The sequence below is a fragment of the Sturnira hondurensis genome, unplaced genomic scaffold (assembly GCF_014824575.4).
Source record: "Sturnira hondurensis isolate 20B ecotype Veracruz unplaced genomic scaffold, ASM1482457v3 Scaffold0004136, whole genome shotgun sequence".
Classification (NCBI taxonomy): Eukaryota; Metazoa; Chordata; class Mammalia; order Chiroptera; family Phyllostomidae; genus Sturnira; species Sturnira hondurensis.
Genome location: NW_028076767.1, coordinates 4,031,152 through 4,043,345, shown reverse-complemented (window position 1 = coordinate 4,043,345; position 12,194 = coordinate 4,031,152). Strand labels below are relative to the sequence as shown.

Genomic DNA, 12,194 nt, shown 5'->3' with positions numbered 1-12,194 from the left:
TCCTATCTAAAAAAAATCAATAATTCAAATACTATATAACCCATATTCAAATTTTCTCAGTTTTCCTTAAAATACTTGTTTAGTCTTCTAATAATTTAACCCTAGAGGCCCTGATTGGGTGGCTCAGTTCATTGGAGCATCTTCTCATACACCAAAAAAGGTTGCAGGTTTGACTCTGATCAGGGCACATGTGTAGGTTTCGGGTTCGGTCCCTGATCGAGGCACAATCAGTAGGAGGCAATTGATTGATGTTTCTGTCTCTGTTTCTTCCTCACCACCTCCTCCCACTCCCTCCCTCCATCCTCCCTTCCTCTCTCTCTAAAATCAATTAAAAAATTATTTTAAAAAAATTTAACCTTGGGCCCTGGCTGGTCTAGCTCAGTGGATTGAGCGCAGGCCTGCGAACCACGGGATCGCAGTTCGATTCCCAGTCAGGGCACATGCTTGGGTTGCAGGCCAGTTCCCAGTGGGGGACTCACGAGAGGCAACCATACATTGATATTTCTCTCCTTCCCTTCCCCTTTAAAGATAAATAAATAAAATCTTTAAAAAAAATTTAACCTTGGATCCATCAGGTTCATGTGTTGCATTGGTTATAGTGTCTCTGAGTGTCTTATTTTTTGTTGTTGTTTCCCTTTTAACTTTTTTCCAAAGATACATGTTTGTTTACCAAACTAGATTTAAGTTATTTCTTATCAGAGGCTATATCTTATACTTATTTTCATTACAACTATCTAGTATAGATAGGAAATAATTAGACTTAATCTCACCTAATGTATTTGGTATATTATATATCTAGATATGTGATGCTAACTGGGTTTTTTTTGATGTTATAGTTGCCATATTTTTAAGTGATTTTTAAGAATTAAAGGTTGGATTTTTACCATTGGAAATAAAATTTCTGACATACTACAAATATAGCCATTATTCTTTTTTGAAACCAAAACATTTCAAGTATATGCAGTAAGACGGTTTATTGGAGGAACGTTTGTTGCATGTGGTGATACGGCACGCTACATGGATTTTCTGGTTACAGGAGTCTGGGGGGTGCGTTTTGTATATCCCTCTTGGAGACTAAAATTATGCTTGAAAAAGTCTGCTGTAAAAATTAATTTACTTTTGTTTTATCCTCCCCTTCTACCAGTTATTTGAACATAGAACACATTTTGTATTTTATCTCAGTAATAAATGCTAGTTTGAGATAGCTGCTATAGAGGATTTTTGACAGTCAACAGTTAAAGCTGTGGCCTTATCAGAAGCTTAAAATGTAAAGTTACATTAATGTGTAAAAAAATTAAGTGCAGTGAGCACTTAATTTTATGTGCATTCTTCTGTTTAGCTACCTCTTGTTAGATGTTTATCACATTATGCTCTATGCTAAATGCTTTATATGTATTATCTCATTTAATCTTCACAAAAGTTCCGAGGGGGCTTGTGGAGTCTCTGTCTTTTCTACACTCTAGTTTTCTGAGACTGAGTAAAGATAAGTAACTTGGCTTGCCTCATAATTCTAGTGAATGGCCAGCTGGTTTAATTCATATCCTTACCCATTATATAATATATCTGTGTTGGAGTTACATACAAAATACAGTGCAGGTACAAAGGAACAGTGGTTTTTTTTTTCCAGAAGGTTAGATATCATAGAAAACATGGTTTGACTTGTGTTTTAAAACACAAAGTTGTGGAGGGATGTGGAAGTCACAGCGATCGGCACCTACAAGGCATACAATGTGAAACTGTATTCTGCAAGTATTTGAGTATAGTGTACGAAGCAGGAAGAGACGATGGCAGAAAATGAAATTAGAGGGCAGGTGGAGGCCAGATCATAGCAAACCTGTACTAGGCTAAATAGTAGACATTGGGTAGGATTTTTAAGCAGAAGTGTAATTCAAAGTTTGATTTTAGAAAAAAGTCTCATGTTGCAATGTGGAAATCAAATTGAAGGCATGGGAGATAGGAGGCAGTCATATAATTATGAAATTAGGTCATTGGTACACAGGTACTGAAAGTAAGGTAGTAATGGGAGAAAGACATTTCTGTCTCTGACACTAATACAGTTTACACTGAGTTAATGTAAACTCAATTTACATTTGTCTTACTAAAGCAGTTTTTCTCAGTTGCATTAAGAGGGAAGCAATAGCTGCATCATCTGTGTTGACATTTGTAGCTTTCTTTTTTTTTGAGTAGTGATTAGACTGAAGGATGCTTCATTACCTGTAGATTCACTGATTGAATATGAAGTTACTTGCTTTAGAAACCTTTATGGAAGTTGACAAATTACTTCAACAATTTCTAGTGTTTCAGACTAAGCTCTTAATCTGAATATAACTAGAATCAGTCAGTACCATGAGGGAAAATAGTATTTTATGTATGTGGTTGGATATTTATATTGTAACATATTGTTCTGTGATTTCTATATCATACTTTAGTCACACTTGAAAAAAAAACCTCACCCAAGAGAAACATCGATGTGGTAGAGAAACATCAATCGGTTATCTCCCGTGTGTGCCCTGATTGGGAATCAAACACGCAACCTTTTGGTGTGCAGGGCAATGTTCCAACCAACTAAGCCACCCAGCCAGGGCTTTAGTCACACTTTTTTGTAGACCATGAAATTGTACCTAGGGAAGTACTAATGGGAATAAAACCTTGAATTTTTTTAAAAGTCAAGAAAAAAGTTGGTTCATAAAAGAGGAAAAATTTAAAACTATGTGGTTGGTGAATGGTTCTAGCAGCAGTTCAACTATCAGGTAATAATCAACAGTGACCTGCATTTGATGAATGAATACTTTAGAATCTAGCCTTTGATTCCTTTAAGAAATAATTAGAAAATAGTAATACTAAACTTAATATTGTAGGCATCTTATTAGCTATGCTGTATACTTTTTAAAATTATGCTGAAATGTCCCATGTGTAATTAAAGTTATGTTTTGTCTTTATTGCACTTAGCTGTTTGACTTGTTTTTTTATTCTTAGGCCTGCAAAAATTCAATCTGTCTTGATTTATCTACTAACTGTTTGCATGGAAGGTTAACAGGAAACAAAGTAGTGAACTGGGATATTAAGGTATGTTAATGATAAATGGCGGGCAATGCATTATGTCAGTTTACTGATCCTTTACAATGGTTTATCTTTTGAGCACCATCAGGTCTGAATAATGTCACCATTAAAAAGTTTGCAGGCAAGATATACAGTTTGAAGGATGAACAAATAAGTAGTAAATGACTGATTTGCCAGAAATTTACTTTTTAAACATGCTATCAGCTTAACAATTTTTAGGAGAAAAATACAAGGGGGCACCAAAAAACTCCCAGACAAACTGGAATTATCTTCTAGAGGGCAGACCCCTTGTAATTTGGCTCTCTACACCATGTGAGTATCCTAAGAACCCATCTGTATCAGTGTACCAACTGGCATTGTTGTGAGAGGCTGCGTTTGGCTTCAGTGAATTTATTTTGAATACTCTTTCAATACATTTGTACATTTCATAATATGTGATTTACAAGTGCACCTGCCCACACCTTACTAAGTGTTCAGGAGTTTTTGACCAAAAATGGCATGACTTCTGTGCCCCGCCTCCCTATTTACCATACCTTGCCCTTAGGGACTTTGTTGTGTGTCCCCAGTGAAAATCCTCAGAGGAAAACATTTTGCTTATGTAGAAGAGGTGAAGCAAAAAACATCAGCAGCACCAAAAGGCATCAAAATCAATGAGTTCAAACACTGTTTTGAGCAGTGGAAAAAAGTTTTGATATATCAGGTGGAAAGTAGTTTGAAGGTGACTGAGTTTAAACATGTAAGAATAAATACACAGATTTTTATAAATATGCAGATTTTTAGAAATACTGATTTTTAGATTTTTAGAATTTTAGAAATTTTTAGATTTTTAGAATTTTAGAATTTTTAGATTTTTAGAAATACTGATTTTTATAAATACTTGGGGGGGTGTCCTCCCTCATATGTTGTCTTAATTGCACCTCCTGTTAATGTATTTAATCCCTAAAACTATGTGGCAGATTTCAGCCCCTTCTAGTCACTTAACACCAGCTGAATTTACTTATTCTTTCAGTGGAACAAATCATTAGAATGATTCTTCTTGTATAAAAATGAATCCATCAGTTAAAATTAATTTCATGTTATTTGTGTGGTATAAATCCATCTTTGACTTGAAGAGAACAGATCTTTAAAAAAACATATTTTATTGATTATGCCATTATAGTTGTCCTGTTTACCCCCTTCACTCCCCTCCACCCTGCACACCCCTCCCCCACCATTTCCCCCCTTTAGATTATGTCCACGTGTCACAAGTTCTTTAGATTCTATATTTCCTCTACTATTCTTGCCTTGCCCCCTGTCTATTTTCTACCTACCGTCTATGCTACTTATTCTCTGTACCTTCTTCCCCCTTCTCCTCCTCCCACTCCCCTGTTGCTAACCTCCATGTGTTCTTCATTTCTATAGTTCCGCTCCTGATCTAGCTGTCCTCTTAGTTTGCTTTTGTTTTAGGTGTGGTTGTTAATAACTGTGAGTTTGTGGTCCTTTCACTGTTCCTATTTTTTATCTTCTTTTTCTTAGATAAGTCCCTTTAACATTTCATATAATAAGGGCTTGGTGATGATGAATTCCTTGAATTTGACCTTGTCTGAAAAGCACTTCATCTGCCCTTCCATTCTAATTAAAAGCTTTGCTGGATGGAGCAATCTTGGATTTAGGTCCCTGCATTTCATGACTTGAAATACTTCTTTCCAGCCCCTTCTTGCCTGTAAGGTCTCTTTTGAGAAATCCGCTGACAGTCTGATGCCTACTCCTTTGTAGGTGACTGTCCCCTTATCTCTTGCTGCTTCTAGAAATCTCCCCTTCATTTTAATCTTGGCTAATATAATTACGATGTGCCTTGGTGTGTTCCTTCTTGGGTCCAACTTCTTTGGGACTCTCTGAGCTTCCTGGACTTCCTGGAAGTCTATTTCCTTTGCCAGACTGGGGAAGTTCTCCTGTATTATTTGTTCAAATACGTTTTCCACTCGTGGCTGTTTCTTTCCCCCTTCTGGTACCCCTATAATCCGGATGTTGGAATGTCTAAAGATGTCCTGGAGGTTTCTAAGCCTCTCCTCATTTTTTTGAATTCTCATTTCTTCATTCCTTTCTGGTGGGATGTTTTGTTCTTTCTTCTGGTCCATTCCATTGATTTGTGTCCCCGTTTCCTTTCCATCGCTATTGGTTTCCTGTGCATCTCCCTTCATTTCAATCAGTCCAGCCCTCACACGTTCCTCTAATTTGTAACTTTGTTCCTCTAATTTGTGACTATAATCAACCAGTTCTGTGAGCATCCTGATAAATAGTGTCCTGAATTGTGCTTCTGAGAGGCTGGCAATTTCTCGGTCACTTAGAGTTATTGGCTCTGGGACTTTGAGTTTTTCTTGTGCCATCTTTCGGGTTGTTCGTGCCTTTTCCATAGCAGGATCAGAGCCCTAAAGTGTTCACTAGAACAGGGCAACTCAGTCGCTGGGTTGTGACGTTGTAGGTGGGGGCGGGGTCAAAGAGGGACAATGGCTCTCACTGGTCTTGCAGGGCAACTAAGTCGCTGGGTTGTGACGCTGTATGTGCGGGCGGGGTCAAAGAGGGACTATGGCGTCCTGTCCGCCGCCTGCCGCCACGGCCCTCACCGGTGCCGCTGTTGCTGCCGTCACAGGGCCCACGCATTTCGTCCCACTGCACGCGAGTGTGCCACCGCCATCAGCCCTCGCCCCTTGGGGCCTGCGTGGTCTGTCTCACAGTGCGCGAATATGCGCCCGCGGTCTGCCCCGCACCCCAACTGGTTCCCATCTGTCTGCGCGCCTGGGTCGGGGGCCCTGTCCTGCCCGACCCTGCTCGCTGCTGGCTCCGCTCCTCTTACCGTCCCCATTGAACGGTTAGATGTAGTCGGACTTCCGTATAATTCAATTTTCTGTCCTTTGGCTGTGTCTTTGTTTCTCCAAACCTTTGTTGTATTCAAACTTGGTTGTGGGAGAAGGCACAGTGTTTCCACCTATGCCTCCATCTTGGCGGAAGTCCCACTATTGGTTTCTTGTGCATTTCCCTTCATTTCAATTAGTTTAGCCTTCATTTGTTCCTCTAATTTGTGACTAAAATCAACCAGTTCTGTGAGCATCCTGATCACCAGTGTTTTGAACTATGCATCTGATAGGTTGGCTCTCTCTTGGTCGCTTAATTATAGACTCTGGGGCTTTGAGGTGTTCTTGGGCCATAATGTTTTGGTCTGTTTGTGCCTGTTATGTGTGAGGGGCGGAGCCTTAGGTGTTCACCAGGGCGGGGCCACCCATGTTGCTGGGTTGTGATGCTGTATGTGGGAGTGGGGTCAGAGAGGGGCAATGGCGGTCCGCTCTGTTGCTTCCCTGCAAGCCAATGGGGCCTGCATGGTCTTTCTCACTGCTTGCTCCTATGCCTGGTTTATCTGCGTGCGAATGTGTGACCACAGTCAGCCAGCTGCCTTGTGCCTTCATTGGGTCTGCCTGTTGCAACCCCACATCTGGGATCTGCCAACTGCTGCCTGGGCTCCTGGATTGGTCCAGCCGCTTTTTCCCGCCCAACCCTGCTCTGCCAGCTGCTGGCTCCACCCCTCTTACCACTCTTACCAGTCTGGCTGAATGGTTAGTTGTCATTGTTAGACTTCTGTACAGTTCAATTTTCTGTGTTTTGGTTGCGTGTTTGTTACTAAAACTTTGTTGTCTTTAAACTTGGTTATGCAAGGAGGCACAGTATTTCCACCTAGGCCTCCATCTTGGCCAGAAGTCAAGAGAACACTTTTTATCTGTTAGGGTAATAAGATTTATGATGTGTTTACCAATTTATAATATTTGCTCTCACTTGTCAGATTGGTTTTATAGGCTCGTAAATATGGAAAGGTTGTATACAAACTTAAGCTAGGTCTACATGGCAGTTTAGAACATCTTAGCACTTAATAATAGCTAATGTAATACAGACTCACTATATGTCAGGCACCAAGCACTTTTAGTATATTAGCTTACTTAATTCTTGTAACAACTTTACCAAGTGAGAATTAGTATCCTTAATGATATTTCATATAGAGATAAGGAAACTCAGGCAGAGAAATTAGTAACATGTCAAAGGATACTAAATATATTTTGTTAAACTATCCAAAATAGTCACTTTGATCTTTGATTGAAGTCACCCACTCTACCTTTTTTGTTAACTAAAATTAGAAGAATCAGTCATATTTCTCCTGCCAAATACTTTCTGTTTTTTCCCCCATGATTTACTCTCCTAATTGCCTAATTGCCTCATTGCCTCGTGGCAATTTCCTCTTACATCATTAGTGTTACATTATAAAGTGAACTTACGGGGTCATGTTTAGATTGCCTGTATTTGGAATTCCTGAACTCTGGAAAACAGAGCTGCATTAAAAAATGGTCTGGCTTATTCTCTGTTGAGGATTGGTTATAGTGACTGCTGAGGCTGCTCTTTACAGTGTGTGCCCATACCAGAGTTCCATCAGTGTAGACTATACCATACATTGCCTAAAGATTTAGTAAATTATAACTTCATGCATACTGTGTAGATATTAAATGACAAAACTGCCCTTGTTTTAAAGGTGAAAAAATTGTCAATTTCTTTTTCAGGACATCATAAACTGCATAGGTGGATTAAATGTACTCTTTCCACTATTGGAACAAATTAGCCATATTAGTGAAGGATACATTCTTGAAGGATTGAATGAAAGAACAGTTTCTGAATTATTAACACCTATAGAAGGAGATAGGGTGGTATCGACCCCCACAAAGACATCAGGTATTAAGATGAAATGAAAACAATTTGAGAGTTAATGGAAAAAATACATTAAAATCTTGATAAAATATCTTGATACCATTAAGAAGAAATTTAACCGTTTGTAGGCCAAGTAGCCCATCCCTAATTCAGTAATAATGTACTTTAGAAAATTTATAATACTTTGGTCAAAAACTTAAGATGTTGGTTTTACTCTTATCCTTAGTTTGTACTCTTAGTGAAAATATGACATTGTTAAATTTATGGTAGAGAAAATACTTACATGTGTATATAAATATACAACATGGAATTGCTGATTTCTCTCATATTTTTGTTCTACAAGTGATCTTTGGAGGCATATTTCTTAGCCAGATTCTTTGTATGTTACAGTATTCATTATGATGTAGAAAATATGATATAGAAGTAATTAGAGTAATTATGATAATTAATGCCATGTTCACAATTCCACAGAGTCAAGACTAGAGAGAAGTTTAGTTGCGACATTTATCTTGATTGTGAAACACTTTATTCAAAGACATCCCATTAACCAGGACAATCTAATTCACTCCCATGGAGTTGCCACTCTTGGTGCCCTCCTTCAGAAGGTGAGCTAGTCTAACGTGAGGTGTGGCTGATGGTTATAATTGGCAGATAGTGTTAGGGTTTTTCTTCCTCATAAGTAAGTATTTTTTAAAAACCACACTATTACACTATTATAGCTTGTTGTATTAGTGGATATAGTTTACTTCATAAGTAGATTTAGGAACTGTTGAATCATCTTATACAAGAATTACTTATCTTGTGTAACAGGACCTTGTTTGTTAGCTTTGTTATTTGGGATACTTGATAAATTTATAACATTAGGAAAATATATTCTAGCATTACTTCAGAAAAATTAATGTTTTAAATTTACATTTTTCTAATGAAGAGTTTTATATTTAGTATATGTTCTAAATAAATTGTTTGAAATTATAGTTTAATAATTATTTAAGCTGAATTTTACAGAACCCTTTTCTATTTGGATTTTAGGTGCCAAACACCTTAATGGATGTTAATGTATTGATGGCAATTCAATTATTAATTGAACAGGTATCATTAGAGAAAAATACGCTGCTCCTGCAACAAATGTATCAGTATTTACTCTTTGATTTCCGTATTTGGAACCATGGAGATTTTCCCTTTCGAATTGGTGAGAGCGGGCTCTTAGATAAAATCTATAGTTGTTTATAAATTTATAAGTACATAGATGACTTTATTTTAGGTATATCATGTAAGAATGAACTTTCTGTTTTAGGTCATATACAGTATCTTTCCACCATTATCAAAGACAGCAGGAGAGTTTTCCGAAAGAAGTATGGTGTACAGTTTCTCCTAGATTCACTTAGGATTTATTATGGGTATGATGTCCTTACTCCTCAGTTTGCTATTTTCTGTCTGCTACTTGATTGGAATGTCTAGACTGTTTATTTTTCCAGCAGGATAGTGTGGAGGTCAAAAGGATGAATAGTGGATCATATACTTTGAGTTTGATCCTATGTTTCATTAATTAACTAACCCTAGGTAACTCACTTAGCTTTTTGTGCTGAGGTTTTCTGTTCTGGAAAAAGGAGATAAAACTGAGACACTCCATGGTTGTGTTGATCATTAAATTAAATGAGTTAATAATGTATAAAGCACTTTGAACAGTGTCTGCCACATAGTGAGTGTTACGTAAGTATAAAATATAAATTTATATCTTTATCATTGAAAATCCTAACTTCAAAAGATTCTCTATTTAGAAAAAGAAGCAAAAGATACCATGAATTCTTATTTTAAAATTGTTTTGTGGTAACATTGGTTAATACCATTATATTATGAATTCTAATAATTACATGGAAACGTCTTTTTTAATTATAATTTTTTTATTTAACAAGTATACAAATATAAAAATTCTAAATATCAATTCTTGCACTTTTACTTTCTCTTTCAGAACTGATTGTAAATATAGTGAGCTGTCTCTAGATGATATCCGAACAATGAGGACTTCTTTGTATGGCCTGATTAAATACTTTCTGTGCAAAGGTGGAACTCATGAAGAGATACAAAGTATCATGGGTTACATAGCTGCTATTAATGAAGAAGAACAGGTATTAGGCTCAAGATAATCTAATTTTTAACACTGAAGTTGCTATGTCATCTTCTTTTATACTTAATGCATGTGTGATAAACATATTTGAAGAATGAAATATTTATAGTGTCACATACAAGATTATTCCGTTAAAGAAATAATTTTTTTCTCTTAATGGAAAGTTTAATAAAGTAGATGGCAGTATAATAAAATATTTTAATGAAGTAGAAAGTAGAAAGGAGGATGTGGAAATAGTTGCTGTATCCGGCAATTCTGAGCCTATTTTCATAGGTCACATAATGTATATTGATGTATCATCAGAGTTACTGGACAGATTTCTTGCAAGTGCCACGTGCTAGCCAATTGCACCACTGGAGTGCCTGCAGATTTCCAACATGAAAATCTGAACATAACACGGGTTTCTGAAAGTTTCGCATAAAATAAATTAGAAGTGTATTTGTATTTTTAAGTAGTTTTATATACATTATTTGCAGCTCAGAACTACTCTTCAACACAGTGATTCTCAGTGTATAGTTTCTGACCAGCCTTACCTGGGAACTCTGTAGAAATGAAAATACAATGCTGAGAATCACTCCCTCCAGATGATTGTGGTACATGGTAGAATTTGGGAAACACTGGCATAAAATTTACAGACTGGGAGTTACTCTTCCCACTTGTACATTTGGAAATATATGTTCAGAAATATTTGGTGACAACTTAAAAAGTCACACAGCTGTAAACCTGGGACTAGAAAAACTGCATATATTTACTGCTGTTTGTGTCCTCTTTCTTTGTATCACTCTCAACACCAAATTTGAGCAGCTTTAATTTATATTGACTCAAATACTTTTTCCTGTATCATAAAACATTTATTGTTTACTTCGTAGTTACATGACTTTATAGTTTGTGTTATATAGATAACTTAATTTTGGCAATTTCCATGTAAGGTTGCGCTACTTCAAAAGTTTCTCATTGTTTAAGAAGAATGCATAGCCACTTTATTTTGTGATAGCTCTGTTGTCACCTGCAGTGATTCGTTGCCAGTGATATTTTCTTGGTCACTTTAAAGAATTATTGAAAATGTAACTATCTGTATATCTATATATCTATCTATAGCTAGTTATATATGTAGTACAAGACATTGTAGGTTTATAACGATGAATCAATTGCCATTTTTACGTTTAGCCTAATGGAGGCAGGGGTGAATAAGAGAGGTTTATAAGTAATTATGTAACAAAAAAGAGTATGATAACATTTATAGAAGAGATACAAAGTCCTATGAGGTTTTCATAGGGTAGTATTACACGTTGAGGAGACCAGGAAAGGCTTTATGAAGAGATGGCTTTTCATATGAACAGAGCAGCATAGGTGTGGTTCAGTAGGTACATTTGGTTGAGAAGATAAACAAGAGGAAATGGAATAAACCAAAAGCATAATGGAGTGAAAGGTGAGGTTCAGAAGACATCAGATAGTTCAGTTAATCTAGAACATTAGGGTATGTAGGATTTAGTTAAGTAACTGTGGTTTATGATTTTATTTGGCTTCCATATATAAGTGTAGTTATTGTTTTGTATTGTTTAATTTTAAAAGCTCTTTGGAATTTTGGATATACTCTTTAGTCTCCTGCGTACCAGCCCAACTAGAGGTCAGCTTTTCTTACTGCTGTTTGAACCAGGAAATGCTGACATACTTTATGCCTTGCTCTTAAATCAGAAGTACTCTGACAGACTAAGAGAAATCATTTTTAAGGTAAAAACATTTTTTATGTGTCTTTATAGTTTGGGGAAGTTACGGTGGATAAATTTACTTGGAATATATACATTCTATGAATGTAAATTCTTTTTTCATATCTACTTCTAATTTTAAGTTATCACATTTGTTTTCATATATATTTTTTATGTTTTTGTTGGCATATTTAAAAGCTAATTATATTGTAATCTTGCCAGTCATTTCAGTGGAAAATGTACTTTGTCATACCATCCTCAATATGAAACCTCTCATCTCCATTTTGTCTTATGGTGAGTCTACATAGGAGAATCGTAACTAACCTTATGTAGCACTCATTGTTTGTCAGGCACTTGCAATAACTTTATTAAGTGGATACTATTTCATCCCCATTTTACAAATGAAGAAACTGAGGCAGAAAAGTTTGTAACTTGTCAAAGGATATAAAACACATTTTATTTATTTAAAAAAAATTAAAAATTGCTTTATTGGGAGATAGCTAGAGAGAGGCAAAGAGAGGAAAATAGAAACATTGATTAATTGTTTCACTTATGTATGCATTCATTAGTTGATTTTTGTA

General features: G+C 36.4%; 1 protein-coding gene across 3 annotated transcripts in view; it reads left to right on the top strand.

Moving 5' to 3' along the window:
* Nucleotides 1-12,194, top strand: part of NBEAL1 (neurobeachin like 1) — a 161,527-nt gene that overhangs the window by 72,453 nt on the left and 76,880 nt on the right. For all 3 annotated transcript variants that reach the window (XM_037043568.1, XM_037043566.1, XM_037043567.1), the window contains 7 exons: nucleotides 2,977-3,066; nucleotides 7,638-7,806; nucleotides 8,254-8,387; nucleotides 8,812-8,971; nucleotides 9,077-9,179; nucleotides 9,752-9,908; nucleotides 11,480-11,638. In XM_037043568.1, coding sequence (XP_036899463.1) covers nucleotides 2,977-3,066; nucleotides 7,638-7,806; nucleotides 8,254-8,387; nucleotides 8,812-8,971; nucleotides 9,077-9,179; nucleotides 9,752-9,908; nucleotides 11,480-11,638 — 972 coding nt within the window. The remainder of the gene's footprint in view (nucleotides 1-2,976; nucleotides 3,067-7,637; nucleotides 7,807-8,253; nucleotides 8,388-8,811; nucleotides 8,972-9,076; nucleotides 9,180-9,751; nucleotides 9,909-11,479; nucleotides 11,639-12,194) is intronic.